The sequence below is a fragment of the Pseudophryne corroboree genome, assembly GCF_028390025.1.
Source record: "Pseudophryne corroboree isolate aPseCor3 chromosome 8 unlocalized genomic scaffold, aPseCor3.hap2 SUPER_8_unloc_6, whole genome shotgun sequence".
NCBI classification, from domain to species: Eukaryota; Metazoa; Chordata; class Amphibia; order Anura; family Myobatrachidae; genus Pseudophryne; species Pseudophryne corroboree.
The window spans coordinates 431,840-457,241 of NW_026967624.1; the positions used below are offsets into that span (position 1 = coordinate 431,840).

Sequence of the window (25,402 nt, forward strand, 5' to 3'; positions counted from 1 at the left end):
TGACTGACGCACAGGGAGAGGGACACCAGTGACTGTGACGCACAGGGAGAGGGACACCAGTGACTGTGACGCATAGGGAGAGGGACACCAGTGACTGTGACGCACAGGGAGAGGGACACCAGTGACTGTGACGCACAGGGAAAGAGACACCAGTGACTGACGCACAGGGAGAGGGACACCAGTGACTGTGACGCACAGGGAAAGGGACACCAGTGACTGACGCACAGGGAGAGGGACACCAGTGACTGTGACGCACGGGGAGAGGGACACCAGTGACTGTGACGCACGGGGAGAGGGACACCAGTGACTGTGACGCACGGGGAGAGGGACACCAGTGACTGTGACGCACGGGGAGAGGGACACCAGTGACTGTGACGCACGGGAAGAGGGACACCAGTGACTGTGACGCACGGGGAGAGGGACACCAGTGACTGTGACGCACGGGGAGAGGGACACCAGTGACTGTGACGCACGGGGAGAGGGACACCAGTGACTGTGACGCACGGGGAGAGGGACACCAGTGACTGTGACGCACGGGGAGAGGGACACCAGTGACTGTGACGCACGGGGAGAGGGACACCAGTGACTGTGACGCACGGGGAGAGGGACACCAGTGACTGTGACGCACGGGGAGAGGGACACCAGTGACTGTGACGCACGGGGAGAGGGACACCAGTGACTGTGACGCACGGGGAGAGGGATGGGGGCTCACACAGCTGAGAGGGAATTAATGAGTGCGACGCACAGGGAGAGGGATGGGGGCTCACACAGCTGAGAGGACATTGAGTGAGACGCACAGGGAGAGGGATGGGGCTCACACAGCTGAGAGGACATTGAGTGGGATGCACAGGGAGAGGGATGGGGCTCACACAGCTAAGAGGACATTGAGTGGGACGCACAGGGAGAGGGATGGGGCTCACACAGCTAAGAGGACATTGAGTGGGACGCACAGGGAGAGGGATGGGGCTCACACAGCTGAGAGGACATTGAGTGGGACGCACAGGGGGAGGGATGGGGCTCACACAGCTAAGAGGACATTGAGTGAGACGCACAGGGAGAGGGATGGGGCTCACACAGCTGAGAGGACATTGAGTGGGACGCACAGGGGGAGGGATGGGGCTCACACAGCTGAGAGGACATTGAGTGGGACGCACACGGAGAGGGATGGGGGCTCACACAGCTGAGAGGACATTGAGTGGGACGCACAGGGAGAGGGATGGGGCTCACACAGCTAAGAGGACATTGAGTGGGACACACAGGGAGAGGGATGGGGGCTCACACAGCTAGAGAGGATATTAATGAGTGGGACGCACAGGGAGAGGGATGGGGCTCACACAGGTGAGAGGACATTGAGTGGGACGCACAGGGAGAGGGATGGGGCTCACACAGGTGAGAGGACATTGAGTGGGACGCACAGGGAGAGGGATGGGGGCTCACACAGCTGAGAGGACATTGAGTGGGACGCACAGGGAGAGGGATGGGGGCTCACACAGCTGAGAGGACATTGAGTGGGACGCACAGGGAGAGGGATGGGGGCTCACACAGCTGAGAGGGAATTAATGAGTGGGACGCACAGGGAGAGGGATGGGGCTCACACAGCTAAGAGGACATTGAGTGGGACGCACAGGGGGAGGGATGGGGCTCACACAGCTAAGAGGACATTGAGTGAGACGCACAGGGAGAGGGATGGGGCTCACACAGCTGAGAGGACATTGAGTGGGACGCACAGGGGGAGGGATGGGGCTCACACAGCTGAGAGGACATTGAGTGGGACGCACACGGAGAGGGATGGGGGCTCACACAGCTGAGAGGACATTGAGTGGGACGCACAGGTAGAGGGATGGGGCTCACACAGCTGAGAGGACATTGAGTGGGACGCACAGGGAGAGGGATGGGGGCTCACACAGCTGAGAGGACATTGAGTGGGACGCACAGGGGGAGGGATGGGGCTCACACAGCTGAGAGGACATTGAGTGAGACGCACAGGGAGAGGGATGGGGCTCACACAGCTGAGAGGACATTGAGTGGGACGCACAGGGAGAGGGATGGGGGCTCACACAGCTGAGAGGACATTGAGTGGGACGCACAGGGAGAGGGATGGGGCTCACACAGCTGAGAGGACATTGAGTGAGACGCACAGGGAGAGGGATGGGGCTCACACAGCTGAGAGGACATTGAGTGAGACGCACAGGGAGAGGGATGAGGGCTCACAGAGCTGAGAGGACATTGAGTGGGACACACAGGGAGAGGGATGGGGCTCACACAGCTAAGAGGACATTGAGTGAGACGCACAGGGAGAGGGATGGGGCTCACACAGCTGAGAGGACATTGAGTGGGACGCACAGGGAGAGGGATGGGGGCTCACACAGCTGAGAGGACATTGAGTGGGACGCACAGGGAGAGGGATGGGGCTCACACAGCTGAGAGGACATTGAGTGGGACGCACAGGGAGAGGGATGGGGCTCACACAGGTGAGAGGACATTGAGTGGGACGCACAGGGAGAGGGATGGGGCTGACACAGCTGAGAGGACATTGAGTGGGACGCACAGGGAGAGGGATGGGGCTCACACAGCTAAGAGGACATTGAGTGGGACGCACAGGGAGAGGGATGGGGGCTCACACAGGTGAGAGGACATTGAGTGGGACGCACAGGGAGAGGGATGGGGGCTCACACAGGTGAGAGGACATTGAGTGGGACGCACAGGGAGAGGGATGGGGCTCACACAGGTGAGAGGACATTGAGTGGGACGCACAGGGAGAGGGATGGGGCTCACACAGGTGAGAGGACATTGAGTGGGACGCACAGGGAGAGGGATGGGGCTCACACAGCTGAGAGGACATTAATGAGTGGGACGCACAGGGAGAGGGATGGGGCTCACACAGCTGAGAGGGCACAGGGAGAGGGATGGGGGCTCACACAGCTAGAGAGGATATTAATGAGTGGGACACACAGGGAGAGGGATGGGGCTCACACAGGTGAGAGGACATTGAGTGGGACGCACAGGGAGAGGGATGGGGCTCACACAGCTGAGAGGACATTGAGTGGGACGCACACGAAGAGGGATGGGGGCTCACACAGCTGAGAGGACATTGAGTGAGACGCACAGGGAGAGGGATGGGGGCTCACACAGCTGAGAGGACATTGAGTAGGACGCACAGGGAGAGGGATGGGGGCTCACACAGCTGAGAGGACATTGAGTGGGACGCACAGGGGGAGGGATGGGGCTCACACAGCTGAGAGGACATTGAGTGGGACGCACAGGGAGAGGGATGGGGCTCACACAGCTAAGAGGACATTGAGTGGGACGCACAGGGAGAGGGATGGGGCTCACACAGCTGAGAGGACATTGAGTGAGACGCACAGGGAGAGGGATGGGGCTCACACAGCTGAGAGGACATTGAGTGGGACGCACAGGGAGAGGGATGGGGGCTCACACAGCTAGAGAGGATATTAATGAGTGGGACACACAGGGAGAGGGATGGGGCTCACACAGGTGAGAGGACATTGAGTGGGACGCACAGGGAGAGGGATGGGGCTCACACAGCTAAGAGGACATTGAGTGGGACGCACAGGGAGAGGGATGGGGGCTCACACAGCTGAGAGGACATTGAGTGGGACACACAGGGAGAGGGATGGGGCTCACACAGCTGAGAGGACATTGAGTGGGACGCACAGGGAGAGGGATGGGGCTCACACAGCTGAGAGGACATTGAGTGGGACGCACAGGGAGAGGGATGGGGCTCACACAGCTGAGAGGACATTGAGTGGGACGCACAGGGAGAGGGATGGGGCTCACAGAGCTAGAGAGGATATTAATGAGTGGGACACAGGACCAATGTATCATTCCTCATGCAGTGTGAGCGGGTAAGCCGGGTCTATGCGGGACCCGTTCACACCATAGGAAGAGGCGGTGCTTGGAGAGCATCTCCTCCGGCCGCCAGTGGTGACATCACCAACCTGGCAATAATCCGGGTCGGGCCGCCTGTGTGAAAGGGGTCTCGCCGAGCCGCACCCGAGGAGGACCTGTGTACCCCAGATGCAATATGGACTGAGGGGCTGATACAGAATGGGGCTGTAGGACTGGAGGTTACACCCCAGGTCTATGACGCGGCTACTGTTATAAACCTCTGCTTGAACAACCACATGATAAGGAATGATGGGAATTGTAGTTCACCAAAACTATTTCTTTACTGCCAGAAAATCTGAATTGTTGATTGTGATGGGACGCGCTGGGATCGGCTGAGGGCGTTCCGTGTCACACAGACTATGTAATAGACCTTGACCTAAATCACGAGCCCAGATATCTACTGCCAGTCAATGTGTGGTGGATGAATATTGCAGCGCTGGTGTCAGGCGTTGTTGTACAACAGAACACAAAGCTCTACACACCGCACCACTTACATACTGCACAATATAGTGTCATGTACTAACAATGGACCAATCACACGTCTGCTTTCTATGGTGCACAGACCTAATGATCGGAAGAGAAGCGCTGGGGCCTGGTAGATATTTCTTCGTCTCTTATAGCAGAATGTCATTACACCTGTTCAGCGCCCTAATAGTAGCCATCGCTGGAAGCTGGGGGGGGGGATTAATGCCACATCACTGAGCGTCGCCCCCCCATGCAGTCACTACAGAGAGAATGAACCGTGCTCCAGCGTTCTGGCACCACAGACCCGGGGGTCTATTCTGTCCAATGCAGACAGCATGAAGTCCAGGGATGGGGGTCTCTAACCCTTACGGACTCCAATATCCCCCATTTTCTGGGAGTGCCAGGGTAGTGTCTTCCGCTGCACATTTCCTGGCCCGGAAGGCTAGTGGCAGAGTGACATACAGGAGGCATCGCTAATGAATCAGGCCCAGAATGCGCGGGGGGGGGGGGGGGGGGGGGGTTCTAATGCCAGACACGATGCACAGGTTCTGCAGCTGTGGACAACATGATATCACACGAAGCTGAACACCAATGTTATTTAAAGTATTAAACCTGTGACCCCTCTGATAGAGACCGCGGCTTCATCACTCCCCCTGGTGCGGTCCTCACCGACCCCAAACAGCACCAGACTGTCCATCACTGACAATCTGACGCCGCACACCCGTGCGCTATGCTCCGCCAGGACCTGAATACTAAATCCATAGTCACTGAAGGTGGTGGTGGAATGTGACACAAGTGCGGGCCTGATAGAGAGACGCACAAACCACATGTAATGCGCAAAGCAGCAGCAACCACATCGGCCTACTGACACTATGGGGATGAGGCACAGCATATCTCTGTACATAGCTGTCTTCAATCAAAGGTGGACACCCCAGGGGCGTGCGGGCACTGGCTAGTACCAGAGCTACACACAATATACAAGTCTGAGGGTAAACGTGGGTATTATACACAGGTGCAGCGGTATATACATGTGGGCATTATACACAGGTGCAGCGGTATATACATGTGGGCATTATACACAGGTGCAGCGGTATATACATGTGGGCGTTATACACAGGTGCAGCGGTATATACATGTGGGCGTTATACACAGGTGCAGCGGTATATACATGTGGGTATTATACAAAGGTGCAGCGGTATATACATGTGGGTATTACACAAAGGTGCAGCGGTATATACATGTGGGTGTTATACACAGGTGCAGCGGTATATACATGTGGGCGTTATACAAAGGTGCAGCGGTATATACATGTGGGCGTTATACACAGGTGCAGCGGTATATACATGTGGGTATTATACAAAGGTGCAGCGGTATATACATGTGGGTATTATACACAGGTGCAGCGGTATATACATGTGGGTACCATACACAGGTGCAGCGGTATATACATGTGGGTACCATACACAGGTGCAGCGGTATATACATGTGGGTACCATACACAGGTGCAGCGGTATATACATGTGGGTACCATACACAGGTGCAGCGGTATATACATGTGGGTATTATACACAGGTGCAGCGGTATATGCATGTGGGCATTATACACAGGTGCAGCGGTATATACATGTGGGCATTATACACAGGTGCAGCGGTATATACATGTGGGCGTTATACACAGGTGCAGCGGTATATACATGTGGGCGTTATACACAGGTGCAGCGGTATATACATGTGGGCGTTATACACAGGTGCAGCGGTATATACATGTGGGCGTTATACACAGGTGCAGCGGTATATACATGTGGGTATTACACAAAGGTGCAGCGGTATATACATGTGGGTATTACACAAAGGTGCAGCGGTATATACATGTGGGTATTACACAAAGGTGCAGCGGTATATACATGTGGGTATTATACACAGGTGCAGCGGTATATACATGTGGGTACCATACACAGGTGCAGCGGTATATACATGTGGGTACCATACACAGGTGCAGCGGTATATACATGTGGGTACCATACACAGGTGCAGCGGTATATACATGTGGGTACCATACACAGGTGCAGCGGTATATACATGTGGGCATTATACACAGGTGCAGCGGTATATACATGTGGGCATTATACACAGGTGCAGCGGTATATACATGTGGGCGTTATACACAGGTGCAGCGGTATATACATGTGGGCGTTATACACAGGTGCAGCGGTATATACATGTGGGTATTATACAAAGGTGCAGCGGTATATACATGTGGGTATTACACAAAGGTGCAGCGGTATATACATGTGGGTATTATACACAGGTGCAGCGGTATATACATGTGGGTACCATACACAGGTGCAGCGGTATATACATGTGGGTACCATACACAGGTGCAGCGGTATATACATGTGGGTACCATACACAGGTGCAGCGGTATATACATGTGGGTACCATACACAGGTGCAGCGGTATATACATGTGGGCATTATACACAGGTGCAGCGGTATATACATGTGGGCGTTACACACAGGTGCAGCGGTATATACATGTGGGTATTATAGACAGGTGCAGCAGTATATACATGTGGGCATTATACACAGGTGCAGCGGTATATACACATGTGGGCATTATACACAGGTGCAGCGGTATATACATGTGGGCATTATACACAGGTGCAGCAGTATATACATGTGGGCATTATACACAGGTGCAGCGGTATATACATGTGGGTATTATACACAGGTACAGCGGTATATACACATGTGGGCATTATACACAGACGCAGCGGTATATACACATGTGGGCATTATACACAGGTGCAGCGGTATATACACGTGGGCATTATACACAGGTGCAGCGGTATATACATGTGGGTATTATAGACAGGTGCAGCAGTATATACATGTGGGCAGTATACAAAGGTGCAGCGGTATATACATGTGGGCATTATACACAGGTGCAGCGGTATATACATGTGGGCATTATACACAGGTGCAGCGGTATATACACATGTGGGCATTATACACAGGTGCAGCGGTATATACATGTGGGCATTATACACAGGTGCAGCAGTATATACATGTGGGCATTATACACAGGTGCAGCGGTATATACATGTGGGTATTATAGACAGGTGCAGCAGTATATACATGTGGGCAGTATACAAAGGTGCAGCGGTATATACATGTGGGCATTATACACAGGTGCAGCGGTATATACACATGTGGGCATTATACACAGGTGCAGCGGTATATACATGTGGGCATTATACACAGGTGCAGCAGTATATACACATGTGGGCATTAAACACAGGTGCAGCGGTATATACATGTGGGTATTATACACAGGTACAGCGGTATATACACATGTGGGCATTACACACAGACGCAGCAGTATATACATGTGGGCATTATACACAGGTGCAGCGGTATATACATGTGGGCGTTATACACAGGTGCAGCGGTATATACATGTGGGTATTATACACAGGTACAGCGGTAAATACATGTGGGTATTATACACAGGTGCAGCGGTATATACATGTGGGTACCATACACAGGTGCAGCGGTATATACATGTGGGTACCATACACAGGTGCAGCGGTATATACATGTGGGTACCATACACAGGTGCAGCGGTATATACATGTGGGTACCATACACAGGTGCAGCGGTATATACATGTGGGTACCATACACAGGTGCAGCGGTATATACATGTGGGTACCATACACAGGTGCAGCGGTATACACGTGGGCAGTATACACAGGTGCAGCGGTATATACATGTGGGCGTTATACACAGGTGCAGCGGTATATACATGTGGGCGTTATACACAGGTGCAGCGGTATATACACATGTGGGCATTATACACAGGTGCAGCAGTATATACACATGTGGGCATTATACACAGGTGCAGCGGTATATACATGTGGGCATTATACACAGGTGCAGCGGTATATACATGTGATTATTATACACAGGTGCAGCAGTATATACATGTGGGCATTATACACAGGTGCAGCAGTATATACATGTGGGCATTATACACAGGTGGGCATTATACACATTATATACATGTGGGCATTATACACAGGTGCAGCGGTATATACACATGTGGGCATTATATACAGGTGCAGCGTTATATACATGTGGGCATAATACACAGGTGCAGCGGTATATACATGTGGGTATTATACACAGGTGCAGCGGTATATACATGTGGGCATAATACACAGGTGCAGCGGTATATACATGTGGGCATAATACACAGGTGCAGCGGTATATACACATGTGGGCATAATACACAGGTGCAGCGGTATATACACATGTGGGCATTATACACAGGAGCAGCGGTATATACATGTGGGCATTATACACAGGTGCAGTGGTATATACATGTGGGCATTATACACAGGTGCAGTGGTATATACATGTGGGCATTATACACAGGTGCAGTGGTATATACATGTGGGCATTATACACAGGTGCAGTGGTATAATTGGTATGTTTTGATCAGAGATATGCGGATAGACTTTTTACACCAGATTTGTTACTATATAAATGATTAGAATAATACCAAGGAGATATTTCATATACTTATATAGGGTGGGATGTACTAAAGGGAAAATGCGGTAAATCCCCATTTTCAGGGGTTTTACCGCATTTTTATATGTATTAAGACCCGGCCGCCAGGTTTTCGCTGATGAGGGTATCGCCATCTGTTTATGGAGATACCCTATAGAAGCCTTTGGGCTTTTTCGCACAGGCGCCGAGCGCTACACCAGCCGCCCAGTACCACACCCTCTGACCCACCCCCACCTGTGTCCAGGCAGCGCTCCACGATCCCCCGGCACAGCCATGTCTGCTTCCGGCTGCAGGGGGGAGGAGGAGGAGCCCGGGGCTGGGAGGTGACGGACCCCAGAGACCCCCCGCCATCTTTCCGACAGGTATCGCTGGGGTCTCGGTCACGTCGCCTATGTTAGTACATATATGATTAGCATGGCTGCAGTAAGCCGCGAGAGGCGGAGATGTATTTTAATACATCCCGCCCACAGTCAGAACTCTGGTGTATACTGGAGTATGAGGCATCACCGCACTGCGTATGTAAGTGCGAGTTCCAGCTTCCCCTTGTGAGGTAGCGCGCCCGCGTTCTGCGCTCCTGCATACAGACAATCCACCATTTACACACCATCATGTCCGCCATAGTCCTATGGCAGGTGCATTCTCACAGTCTGAACATGGCCTCTGTGGAAGCAGCCGTGCGTCTGAGGGGTGTGGTATGGCTGACAGACGGTCAGGAGACCGGCGCTGGGATCCCAGCGGAGGGGGGCAGTGCAACAAGCGCATTGCAGGCTCACTACTCTCGCCAGACTGCGGACACCCACGAGTGGAAATAGTCCCTGTTGGTGGACGTCGGGATAGTGAGGGGGTGGGCTGTTGAAGGTCGTGTGTCCATTGGTCTCCTGACCGCCGGTCACATGAATACCACCCCGTCTGAGAACGCAGCCCGCATGTCACCACCCAGCAGCGCCCATCGCTGTACCGCCACTTTTCTGCTACACTCTGAACGGATCGCAACATCAACTCTGTGTGCGCACTGCGCATAACCGCATAACGCAGGTGCCATGTCAGCGATGCGTGCAACTGAATCAGGGGGGCGCTGTATGATGTGCCCACCTGGGACGCAGCTCATTTACCGACGCCGGAAACCTGACATCTGCCGAAATCCCAACCAAAGCGCCGAGTTCCCACTGAGGAGAATATAATAGTGTGGACATCGGGCCGGAAGCGAGGGGACTCCCTGCGCTTGCCACCAAGAGTCCCGCCTCGGTCTCCTGCCCGCCGGTATTACATACCGGGCCGCCCACCTGTCTATTGCACCACCATCGATGTGTCCAGCTTACATTGTACACTGCGTGCGCCCGGCTGCACACGGAACGCTGACGCAGCCATGACCTGCAGTGTTCTGTCCATGAGCAGTTCTCCACCCAGCTGCAGCAGTACGTGCTGAAGCCACTACATGGGACGCACCTGATCTGCAGGGAGCAGTTCTATCGCAGGGGCGCCCCAGAAGTGAAGGAGTGGGTGCTAGACCGGGAGCCACCCAGCTTAAAGTATGTGGCAATTCGGCTACACACAGGCAGAAGCGCCCAGCCAGCAGCCAGCTACAAAAGACTGTACCACCAGGGGGACCCCCCTCTTCAGCTCATCACCCCCAAAGCAAGCATCTTCCAACCCGAGTGCTCTTGCCCCTACCAGTAATCAGAGGACACCAGAGCCACGCCTGGACAAAAAGTGCTATGTCTGAGGATGAACTGTCCTGCATCCCAAGCACCCCAGACTTGTGCCCCAAATCCGAGTGCTGGAGCCCGGCTCGCTTGTTTGACGAGAGGAGATGAGCCTACAGAGACTGTTCCCCCTCCAGTCAGTCCGATGGAGTGTGGCGAGAGACAGGTGCACTCTGCGGAGAGAGTCACCTGCATGGCCAAACAGCCCCTACACAACATGTGGAGGCACCTGCAGCCAGTCCACGTGGGACCCCTGCAGGGAGAAGGCCTAAGAGACTCTGGGGCCTCAATCACTGTGGTGAGCCCCCACCTTATAGATCCTGCTGCAGTATTTTAGGGTTGCACTGCAAAAGTTACAGTGGGCGATGGGCTAGGGAGAGAAGTGCCCATGGCAAGAGTCTACCTGGACTGGGGAGCTGGACAAGAGCTGCGAGATGTTGCAGTGATGGATGGCCTCCCAACTCATGTCTTGGGAAAGGATCTTGGTGGAGGAATCATTACCGCCTTTGCGAACGCCATCACCCAGAGTCAAGCGGTCAGACTACAGTCGTCATCGTCTCTGCCAGCGTCAGCCAGCCCAGAAGAAAAGGCCACAGCGGCCAGATCAGCACATCTGCCCAACGTGCCCTTTGCCTCTGATGGGCCTACGTCCCCTTGCAACGCAGAGGATGTCGGTTCCAGTTTGTTGAATCCTGTGGGGGTGCCCAGTGATGCTCCTGTCCCTAGTGGTTTGCCAACCACGGCGGTGAGTATGAGTGACCACCCTGACCCCATCCCTGGAAGGTATGAGGCGCCACTCTGGCAGCGGCCTTGCTGGGATGGGGGCAGGGAGTGTGACCTGGTGGAAAGGGTTACTGTACCGGGTAGGTAAGGTAGAAGGGGACAGGCCAGGGCAGGAGTAAGTACAGCTGGTGGTTTCCCCGGAGCTTCCGGGAGCAACTGAGGTCAGATGCGCATGAAATCCCTTTAGAGGGACACCAGGGGGGGACCGAACACTGAGGCGCCCGACACAGAACTTTTTCTAGCCTGTGGGATGACGTCCGGACCTACTGTAAGTCCAGTGATGAGTGCCAACGGCTCGGACGCCCCAATGCGCGGGCTAATTGGGGTTCCCCGTCAGTTTACGAAGAAAACGACACCAAAAACAGTAAAAACAACTCATGTCAACCTAATGCATGTCGACCCAACGACCGCCTCCCCTTCAGCACACCACGGGGGGGTTAGACGGCAGACTGTTGGGGTGGAGCCTTGCTCTTCATATTATCCACAAGCAAGGTTCACAGCAATGCAGTTGACCCGCTTGAACGGGCGGGGGGGGGGGAGGAGTGCGGCCGGAGACCCCCCTGCCACATGGACAATGGCGGCCGCAGCGCTGAAGGGGTTAACCCTCAGCTGCCCGGCGCCATTTTGGCTGCACAATAGGCGCTTGGAGCCACTGTTAAATGTATACTGGCGCTAGGCGCCATCTTTAAAATGTGTGGGCGCTAGCCGCCGAGTGGTTAAAAAATGTTTCAAATGTCTTTTATATGTGTGTGCCACGGTCCTGGACGTCTACGGCGACCGCGGCAGTAAGCGAGACCCCCGGTGCACCAGGGGAGAGGGGAGCCGCTGCAGCACTGTGGTGTGCCGCCGCTGGGGGATTTCTCTACACCACACAGGGATGGTAAGGCGGCGTGTCGACGCATACAGAGCAGAACCGTGGTTCCAAACGCCACGGCAACAAGGAGTCTGGTGGTGGCGGCATATTACATGCCCACTGCGCAGTGGGTGGAGTCAGTAACAGGCAGTTACTGACGGTAAGTGGTAATCCCCTATTTTGCCAGGTCCCGTGCGACCTAAACTCCATTCTGTGACTGGGGACGGGACGCGAGCCACACACCCACCCCTCCAGCAGCCGCTCCATCAGCCGCACATCCACCCCTCCAGCAGCCGCACACCCACCCCTCCAGCAGCCGCGCACCCACCCCTCCAGCAGCCGCACACCCACTACTCCAGCAGCCGCACCATCAGCCGCGCACCCACCCCTCCAGCAGCCGCTCCATCAGCCGCACATCCACCCCTCCAGCAGCCGCACACCCACCCCTCCAGCAGCCACACTCCCACCCCTCCAGCAGCCACACACCCACCCCTCCAGCAGCCGCACACCCACCCCTCCAGCAGCCGCTCCATCAGCCGCACATCCACCCCTCCAGCAGCCGCACACCCACCCCTCCAGCAGCCACACTCCCACCCCTCCAGCAGCCACACACCCACCCCTCCAGCAGCCGCGCACCCACCCCTCCAGCAGCCGCACACCCACCCCTCCAGCAGCCGCACACCCACCCCTCCAGCAGCCACACTCCCACCCCTCCAGCAGCCACACTCCCACCCCTCCAGCAGCCACACACCCACCCCTCCAGCAGCCGCGCACCCACCCCTCCAGCAGCCACACTCCCACCCCTCCAGCAGCCACACTCCCACCCCTCCAGCAGCCACACTCCCACCCCTCCAGCAGCCACACACCCACCCCTCCAGCAGCCGCGCACCCACCCCTCCAGCAGCCGCACACCCACTACTCCAGCAGCCGCACCATCAGCCGCGCACCCACCCCTCCAGCAGCCGCACACCCATCCCTCCAGCAGCCGCACACCCACCCCTCCAGCAGCCGCACACCCACCCCTCCAGCAGCCGCACACCCACCCCTCCAGCAGCCGCACACCCACCCCTCCATCAGCAGCTCCATCAGCCGCGCACCCACCCCTCCAGCAGCCGCACACCCACCCCTCCAGCAGCCGCACACCCACCCCTCCAGCAGCCGCTCCATCAGCAGCACACCCACCCCTCCAGCAGCCGCACACCCACCTTTCCAGCAGCCGCACACTCACCCCTCCAGCAGCCGCTCCATCAGCCGCGCACCTACCCCTCCAGCAGCCGCGCACCCACCCCTCCAGCAGCCGCACTCCCACCCCTCCAGCAGCCGCTCCATCAGCCGCACACCCACCCTGCTGGCAGCCACACACCCACCCCCTGCAGCCTCGCTCCCGCTCCACCCCCTGCAGCCTCGCTCCCGCTCCACCCCCTGCAGCCTCGCTCCCGCTCCACACCCTGCAGCCTCGCTCCCGCTCCACACCCTGCAGCCTCGCTCCCGCTCCACACCCTGCAGCCTCGCTCCCGCTCCACACCCTGCAGCCTCGATCCCGCTCCACACCCTGCAGCCTCGATCCCGCTCCACCCACAGCAACACATTGTACATGAGATTTCTGTGTATTCGCTTCAGATTCTCAGCTGTTCCAGTATCCCCCAATCACAGACCAGCAGCTGCCGCACTCCTGATGTCACTTCTATAGGGGCACGGAGCAGCCTTCCTCAGAGAACCAATACATGTACCCACCACAGCAAGGGCAGCGACAAGACGCCATCACTCTACCTCCTAACGCACCACCCTGCAACCTGGTTATATTATACACACACCTCATAGTGCACCACCCTGCAACCTGGTTATATTATATACACACCTCATAGTGCACCACCCTGCAACCTGGTTATATTATACACACACCTCATAGTGCACCACCCTGCAACCTGGTTATATTATACACACACCTCATAGTGCACCACCCTGCAACCTGGTTATATTATATATACACCTCATAGTGCACCACCCTGCAACCTGGTTATATTATATATACCTCATACAGCACCACCCTGCAACCTGGTTATATTATACACACACACACCTCATAGTGCACCACCCTGCAACCTGGTTATATTATATACACACCTCATAGTGCACCACCCTGCAACCTGGTTATATTATATATACACCTCATAGTGCACCACCCTGCAACCTGGTTATATTATATATACCTCATACAGCACCACCCTGCAACCTGGTTATATTATACACACACACACCTCATAGTGCACCACCCTGCAACCTGGTTATATTATATACACACCTCATAGTGCACCACCCTGAAACCTGGTTATATTATACACACACCTCATAGTGCACCACCCTGCAACCTGGTTATATTATACACACACCTCATAGTGCACCACCCTGCAACCTGGTTATATTATATATACACCTCATAGTGCACCACCCTGCAACCTGGTTATATTATATATACCTCATACAGCACCACCCTGCAACCTGGTTATATTATACACACACACACCTCATAGTGCACCACCCTGCAACCTGGTTATATTATACACACACCTCATAGTGCACCACCCTGCAACCTGGTTATATTATATATACACCTCATAGTGCACCACCCTGCAACCTGGTTATATTATATATACCTCATACAGCACCACCCTGCAACCTGGTTATATTATACACACACACACCTCATAGTGCACCACCCTGCAACCTGGTTATATTATATACACACCTCATAGTGCACCACCCTGAAACCTGGTTATATTATACACACACCTCATAGTGCACCACCCTGCAACCTGGTTATATTATATACACACCTCATAGTGCACCACCCTGCAACCTGGTTATATTATACACACACACCTCATAGTGCACCACCCTGCAACCTGGTTATATTATACACACACCTCATAGTGCACCACCCTGCAACCTGGTTATATTATACACACACCTCATAGTGCACCACCCTGCAACCTGGTTATATTATATACACACCTCATAGTGCACCACCCTGAAACCTGGTTGTATTATACACACACCTCATAATGCACCATCCTGCAACCTGGTTATATTATACACACACCTCATAGTGCACCACCCTGCAACCTGGTTATATTATACACACACCTCATAGTGCACCACCCTGCAACCTGGTTATATTATATATACACCTCATAGTGCACCACCCTGCAACCTGGTTATATTATATACACACCTCCTAACGCACCATCCTGCAACCTGGTTATATTATATACACACCTCATAGTGCACCATCCTGCAACCTGGTTATATTATATACACACACCTCATAGTGCACCACCCTGCAACCTGGTTATATTATATACACACACCTCATAGTGCACCACCCTGCAACCTGGTTATATTATATATACCTCATACAGCACCATCCTGCAACCTGGTTATATTATACACACACCTCATAGTGCACCACCCTGCAACCTGGTTATATTATATACACACACCTCATAGTGCACCACCCTGCAACCTGGTTATATTATATATACACACACCTCATAGCGCACCACCCTGCAACCTGGTTATATTATATATACACACCTCATAGTGCACCACCCTGCAACCTGGTTATATTATACACACACCTCATAGTGCACCACCCTGCAACCTGGTTATATTATATACACACCTCATAATGCACCATCCTGCAACCTGGTTATATTATACACACACCTCATTAGTGCACCATCCTGCAACATAGTTATATTATATACACACACATCATAATGCACCATCCTGCAACCTGGTTATATTATACACACACACACACACACACACACACCTCATAGTGCACCATCCTGCAACCTGGTCATATTATATACACACCTCATAGTGCACCAACCTGCAACCTGGTTATATTATATATACCTCATACAGCACCATCCTGCAACCTGGTTATATTATATACACACACCTCATAGTGCACCATCCTGCAACCTGGTTATATTATATACACACACACCTCCTAACGCACCATCCTGCAACCTGGTTATATTATATATACACACATAACGCACCATCCTGCAACCTGGTTATATTATACACACACCTCATAGTGCACCATCCTGCAACATGGTTATATTATATATACCTCATACAGCACCATCCTGCAACCTGGTTATATTATATACACACACCTCATAGTGCACCATCCTGCAACCTGGTTATATTATATACACACACCTCAAAGTCCACCATCCTGCAACCTGGTTATATTATATATACACACACATCATAACGCACCATCCTGCAACCTGGTTATATTATATATACACATCATAACACCATCCTGCAACCTGGTTATATTATATACACACACCTCATAGTGCACCATCCTGCAGCCTGGTTATATTATATACACACACCTCATAGTGCACCATCCTGCAACCTGGTTATATTATACACACACCTCATAGTGCACCATCCTGCAACCTGGTTATATTATATACACACCTCATAATGCACCATCCTGCAACCTGGTTATATTATATACACACACCTCATAGTGCACCATCCTGCAACCTGGTTATATTATATATACACATCATAACGCACCATCCTGCAACCTGGTTATATTATATATACACATCATAACACACCATCCTGCAACCTGGTTATATTATATATACACATCATAACGCACCATCCTGCAACCTGGTTATATTATATATACACATCATAACACACCATCCTGCAACCTGGTTATATTATACACACACCTCATAGTGCACCATCCTGCAACCTGGTTATATTATATACACACCTCATAATGCACCAACCTGCAACCTGGTTATATTATATACACACACACACACACACACACACACACCTCATAGTGCACCATCCTGCAACCTGGTTATATTATATACACACCTCATAATGCACCATCCTGCAACCTGGTTATATTATATACACACACACCTCATAATGCACCATCCTGCAACCTGGTTATATTATATACACACACACACACACACACACACACACACCTCATAGTGCACCACCCTGCAACCTGGTTATATTATATACACACCTCATAATGCACCATCCTGCAACCTGGTTATATTATATACACACACCTCATAATGCACCATCCTGCAACCTGGTTATATTATATACACACACCTCAGTGCACCATCCTGCAACCTGGTTATATTATATACACACCTCATAATGCACAATCCTGAAACCTGGTTATATTATATACACACACCTCATAGTGCACCATCCTGCAACCTGGTTATATTATATACACACCTCATAATGCACCATCCTGCAACCTGGTTATATTATATACACACACACACACCTCCTAACGCACCATCCTGCAACCTTGTTATATTATACACACACCTCATAGTGCACCATCCTGCAACCTGGTTATATTATACACACACCTCTCATAGTGCATCATCCTGCAACCTGGTTATATTATATACACACACCTCATAGTGCACCATCCTGCAACCTGGTTATATTATATACACACACCTCAATGCCCCATCCTGCAACCTGATTATATTATATACACACCTCAGAGTGCACCATCCTGCAACCTGGTTATATTATATACACACACCTCATAATGCACCATCCTGCAACCTGGTTATATTATATACACACACCTCATAATGCACCATCCTGCAACCTGATTATATTATATACACACCTCAGAGTGCACCATCCTGCAACCTGGTTATATTATATACACACACCTCATAATGCACCATCCTGCAACCTGGTTATATTATATACACACACCTCATAATGCACCATCCTGCAACCTGATTATATTATATACACACACCTCATAGTGCACCATCCTGCAACCTGGTTATATTATATACACACACCTCATAGTGCACCATTCTGCAACCTGGTTATATTATATACACACCTCATAATGCACCATCCTGCAACCTGGTTATATTATATACACACACCTCATAGTGCACCATCCTGCAACCTGGTTATATTATATACACACCTCATAATGCACCATCCTGCAACCTGGTTATATTATATACACACCTCATAGTGCACCATCCTGCAACCTGGTTATATTATATACACACACACCTCCTTACGCACCATCCTGCAAACTTGTTATATTATACACACACCTCATAGTGCACCATCCTGCAACCTGGTTATATTATATACACACACCTCATAATGCACCATCCTGCAACCTGATTATATTATATACACACACACACCTCATAGTGCACCATCCTGCAACCTGGTTATATTATATACACAAACCTCATAATGCACCATCCTGCAACCTGGTTATATTATATACACACACCTCATAGTGCACCATTCTGCAACCTGGTTATATTATATACACAAACACCTCAATGCACCATCCTGCAACCTGATTATATTATATACACACACACACACCTCATAGTGCACCATCCTGCAACCTGGTTATATTATATACACACACCTCATAATGCACCATCCTGCAACCTGATTATATTATATACACACACACACCTCATAGTGCACCATCCTGCAACCTGGTTATATTATACACACACCTCATAGTGCACCATTCTGCAACCTGGTTATATTATATACACACACACCTCATAATGCACCATCCTGCAACCTGGTTATATTATATAAACATCATAACGCACCATCCTGCAACCTGGTTATATTATATACACACACCTCATAGTGCACCATCCTGCAACCTGGTTATATTATATACACACACCTCATAATGCACCATCCTGCAACCTGGTTATATTATATACACACCTCATAGTGCACCATCCTGCAACCTGGTTATATTATATACACACACCTCATAGTGCACCATCCTGCAACCTGGTTATACTATATACACACACACACACACACACACACACACCTCATAGTGCACCACCCTGCAACCTGGTTATATTATATACACACACACACACCTCATAGTGCACCATCCTGCAACCTGGTTATATTATATACACACACCTCATAGTGCACCATCCTGCAACCTGGTTATATTATATACACACCGCATAGTGCACCATCCTGCAACCTGGTTATATTATATACACACCTCATAGTGCACCATCCTGCAACCTGGTTATATTATATAAACATCATAACGCACCATCCTGCAACCTGGTTATATTATACACACACCTCAGAGTGCACCATCCTGCAACCTGGATATATTATATACACATCTCATAGTGCACCATCCTGCAACCTGGTTATATTATATACACACACACACCTCATAATGCACCATCCTGCAACCTGGATATATTATATACACATCTCATAGTGCACCATCCTGCAACCTGGTTATATTATATACACACACACACACACACACACACACACACACACACCTCATAATGCACCATCCTGCAACCTGGTTATATTATATACACACACCTCATAATGCACCATCCTGGAACCTGGTTATATTATATATACACCTCATAGTGCACCATCCTGCAACCTGGTTATATTATATACACACACACACACCTCAATGCACCATCCTGCAACCTGGTTATATTATATACACACCTCACAGTGCACCATCTTGCAACCTGGTTATGTTATATACACACCTCATAATGTACCATCCTACAACCTGGTTATATTATATATACACCTCATAGTGCACCATCCTGCAACCTGGTTATATTACATACCCACCTCATAATGCACCATCCTGAAACCTGGTTATATTATATACACACCTCATAATGCACCATCCTGCAACCTGGTTATATTATATACACACACACACCTCAATGCACCATCCTGCAACCTGGTTATATTATATACACACCTCACAGTGCACCATCCTGCAACCTGGTTATATTATATACACACCTCATAATGCACCATCCTGCAACCTGGTTATATTATATACACACACACCTCCTAACGCACCATCCTGCAACCTTGTTATATTATACACACACCTCATAGTGCACCATCCTGCAACCTGGTTATATTATACACACACCTCTCATAGTGCATCATCCTGCAACCTGGTTATATTATATACACACACCTCAATGCACCATCCTGCAACCTGGTTATATTATATACACACCTCAGAGTGCACCATCCTGCAACCTGGTTATATTATATACACACACCTCATAATGCACCATCCTGCAACCTGATTATATTATATACACACACCTCATAGTGCACCATTCTGCAACCTGGTTATATTATATACACACACCTCATAATGCACCATCCTGCAACCTGGTTATATTACATACACACACACCTCATAGTGCACCATCCTGCAACCTGGTTATATTATATACACACACCTCATAGTGCACCATCCTGCAACCTGGTTATATTATATACACACACCTCATAGTGCACCATCCTGCAACCTGGTTATATTATATACACACCTCATAGTGCACCATCCTGCAACCTGGTTATATTATATACACACACACACCTCATAATGCACCATCCTGCAACCTGGTTATATTATACACACACCTCATAGTGCACCACCCTGCAACCTGGTTATATTATATACACACCTCATAGTGCATCATCCTGCAACCTGGTTATATTATATACACACACCTCATAGTGCACCATCCTGCAAATATGTATCTATATACCTCATACAGCACAATCCTGCAACCTGCAAATATGTATCTATATACCTCATACAGCACCATCCTGCAAATATGTATCTATATACCTCATATAGCACCATCCTGCAAATATGTATCTATATACCTCATACAGCACCATCGTACAACCTGCAAATATGTATCTATATACCTCATATTGCACCATCCTGCAACCTGCAAATATGTATCTATATACCTCATATAGCACCATCCTGCAACCTGCAAATATGTATCTATATACCTCATATAGCACCATCCTGCAAATATGTATCTATATACCTCATATAGCACCATCCTGCAACCTGCAAATATGTATCTATATACCTCATATAGCACCATCCTGCAACCTGCAAATATGTATCTATATACCTCATATAGCACCATCCTGCAACCTGCAAATATGTATCTATATACCTCATATAGCACCATCCTGCAAATATGTATCTATAAACCTCATATAGCACCATCCTGCAAATATGTATCTATATACCTCATATAGCACCATCCTTCAACCTGCAAATATGTATCTATATACCTCATATAGCACCATCCTGCAACCTGCAAATATGTATCTATATACCTCATATAGCACCATCCTGCAACCTGCAAATATGTATCTATATACCTCATATAGCACCATCCTGCAACCTGCAAATATGTATCTATATACCTCACATTGCACCATCCTGCAACCTGCAAATATGTATCTATATACCTCATATAGCACCATCCTGCAACTTGCAAATATGTATCTATATACCTCATATAGAACCATCCTGCAACCTGCAAATATGTATCTATATACCTCACATTGCACCATCCTGCAACCTGCAAATATGTATCTATATACCTCATATAGCACCAGCCTGCAAATATGTATCTATAAACCTCATATAGCACCATCCTGCAAATATGTATCTATATACCTCATATAGCACCATCCTGCAACCTGTAAATATGTATCTATATACCTCATACAGCACCATCCTGCAACCTGCAAATATGTATCTATATACCTCATACAGCACCATCCTGCAACCTGCAAATATGTATCTATATACCTCATACAGCACCATCCTGCAACCTGCAAATATGTATCTATATACCTCATACAGCACCATCCTGCAACCTGCAAATATGTATCTATATACATCATACAGCACCATCCTGCAACCTGCAAATATGTATCTATATACCTCATATAGCACCATCCTGCAACCTGCAAATATGTATCTATATACCTCATATAGCACCATCCTGCAACCTGCAAATATGTATCTATATACCTCATATAGCACCATCATGCAACCTGCAAATATGTATCTATATACCTCATATAGCACCATCATGCAACCTGCAAATATGTATCTATATACCTCATATAGCACCATCCTGCAACCTGCAAATATGTATCTATATACCTCATATAGCACCATCCTGCAACCTGTAAATATGTATCTATATACCTCATCTAGCACCATCCTGCAACCTGCAAATATGTATCTATATACCTCATCTAGCACCATCCTGCAACCTGCAAATATGTATCTATATACCTCACATTGCACCATCCTGCAAATATGTATCTATATACCTCATATAGCACCATCCTGCAAACTGCAAATATGTATCTATATACCTCACATTGCACCATCCTGCAACCTGCAAATATGTATCTATATACCTCATACAGCACCATCCTGCAACCTGCAAATATGTATCTATATACCTCATATAGCACCATCCTGCAACCTGCAAATATGTATCTATATACCTCATATAGCACCATCCTGCAAATATGTATCTATATACCTCATATAGCACCATCCTGCAACCTGCAAATATGTATCTATATACCTCATATAGCACCATCCTGCAAACTGCAAATATGTATCTATATACCTCATACAGCACTATCCTGCAACCTGCAAATATGTATCTATATACCTCATACAGCACCATCCTGCAACCTGCAAATATGTATCTATATACCTCATATAGCACCATCCTGCAAATATGTATCTATAAACCTCATATAGCACCATCCTGCAAACTGCAAATATGTATCTATATACCTCACATTGCACCATCCTGCAACCTGTAAATATGTATCTATATACCTCATATAGCACCATCCTGCAACCTGCAAATGTGTATCTATATACCTCATACAGCACCATCCTGCAACCTGCAAATATGTATCTATATACCTCATATAACACCATCCTGCAACCTGCAAATATGTATCTATATACCTCATATAGCACCATCCTGCAACCTGCAAATATGTATCTATATACCTCATACAGCACCATCCTGCAACCTGCAAATATGTATCTATATACCTCATACAGCACCATCCTGCAACCTGCAAATATGTATCTATATACCTCATACAGCACCATCCTGCAACCTGCAAATATGTATCTATATACCTCATATAGCACCATCCTGCAAATATGTATCTATATACCTCATATAGCACCATCCTGCAACCTGCAAATATGTATCTATATACCTCATATAGCACCATCCTGCAACCTGCAAATATGTATCTATATACCTCATATAGCACCATCCTGCAACCTGCAAATATGTATCTATATACCTCATACAGCACCATCCTGCAACCTGCAAATATGTATCTATATACCTCACATTGCACCATCCTGAATATATACTGTAGATGTTACACAATATAGGACGCCCATACATTCTGCCCTCTGGGGGTGAGCTATACACGTTAGGGGGTCATCTCACCTTCTGTAGGCTGCTGGGGTTCAGCTGGGTTTTGTCGATGATTTTTATAGCAACCTGAAGATAGAGAAGACAGGATTATGGTGACATGCCGACACTGCCGTACCCGTCATATATGGTATCACAATACCTCATTGTGCCTCTCACCTCTCTTCCAGTCAGAACATGTCTCCCCAGCTTCACTTTAGCAAAGTTCCCTTTCCCGATGGTCCTCAGGAGTCTGTAATTGCCGACGTGTGGCTCCTCGGGTGCCGAGCTCCTGGAACGAGCTCCTGGGGGGCGGGGAGGCCAGGAGGAGGTGGCGGAGCCTTTCTCGGAGCGGGTAGAGCCAGTCTGGAAACGCAATGTATTGTTTATCGCTATGAATGGAACTATAAATAAGAGGTTTATTCGCCAGTAAGGAAAGCTGCGCTCACGACACCCTCCTCCGCGCATTAATTACATCTGCGTTCTAGCCGCCTCCTCACATAATGTTCATTGATATTCTGGTAAACACGAGGCGCCCGCTTACACCCAGGTGCCCACACTCTAGTGATACCGTGGCAGCGACGGTCTCCTAGTCACAGCTCACCGTGGGCCTCCAACACTCTATTATAATGGCCAGAGACTCATCTGTGCCAGAAGAGAGCGCACATGTGACATCTCTCCACCGATTAGACTGCCACTTCTGGGGACATTACACCCACTTTTACCAGTCAGGCACCAATGAGACAATCACCAAAAAGAAACATTTCTGTAACATGAAAGGTGCAGAACAGAGACGCCTTATCCCATGCAACTGTCTAATGAGACACCCACATACCGTGCCAGAGAGTACACACATCACACCGTGCAACTGTCTAATGAGACATCCACATACCGTGCCAGAGAGTACACACATCACACCTTACCCTTCACACCGTGCAACTGTCTAATGAGACATCCACATACCGTGCCAGAGAGAGTACACACCTTACCCTTCACACCGTGCAACTGTCTAATGAGACACCCACATACCGTGCCAGAGAGTACACACCTTACCCTTCACACCGTGCAACTGTCTAATGAGACAACCACATACCGTGCCAGAGAGTACACACATCACACCTTACCCTTCACACCGTGCAACTGTCTAATGAGACATCCACATACCGTGCCAGAGAGAGTACACACCTTACCCTTCACACCGTGCAACTGTCTAATGAGACACCCACATACCGTGCCAGAGAGTACACACCTTACCCTTCACACCGTGCAACTGTCTAATGAGACAACCACATACCGTGCCAGAGAGTACACACATCACACCTTACCCTTCACACCGTGCAACTGTCTAATGAGACACCCACATACAGTGCCAATGACAGAACACACATCACACCTGTCTAATGAAACACCCACATACAGTGCCAATGACAGAACAGACATCACACCTGTCTAATGAGACACCCACATACAGTGCCAATGACAGAACACACATCACAACTGTCTAATGAGACACCCACATACAGTGCCAATGACAGAACAGACATCACACCTGTCTAATTAGACACCCACATACAGTGCCAATGACAGAACACACATCACAACTGTCTAAGGAGACACCCACATACAGTGCCAATGACAGAACGGACATCACACCTGTCTAATGAGACACCCACATACAGTGCCAATGA

At 49.5% G+C, this 25,402-nt stretch overlaps 1 protein-coding gene across 1 annotated transcript in view; it reads right to left on the reverse strand.

Moving 5' to 3' along the window:
• The window catches only part of MARK4 (microtubule affinity regulating kinase 4), a 404,265-nt gene that overhangs the window by 377,867 nt on the left and 996 nt on the right, over window positions 1-25,402 (reverse strand). Inside the window, exons 2-3 of the mRNA XM_063950481.1 lie at window positions 23,895-24,080; window positions 23,751-23,804 (exon numbers count right to left, since the gene is read on the reverse strand). Coding sequence (XP_063806551.1) covers window positions 23,751-23,804; window positions 23,895-24,080 — 240 coding nt within the window. The remainder of the gene's footprint in view (window positions 1-23,750; window positions 23,805-23,894; window positions 24,081-25,402) is intronic.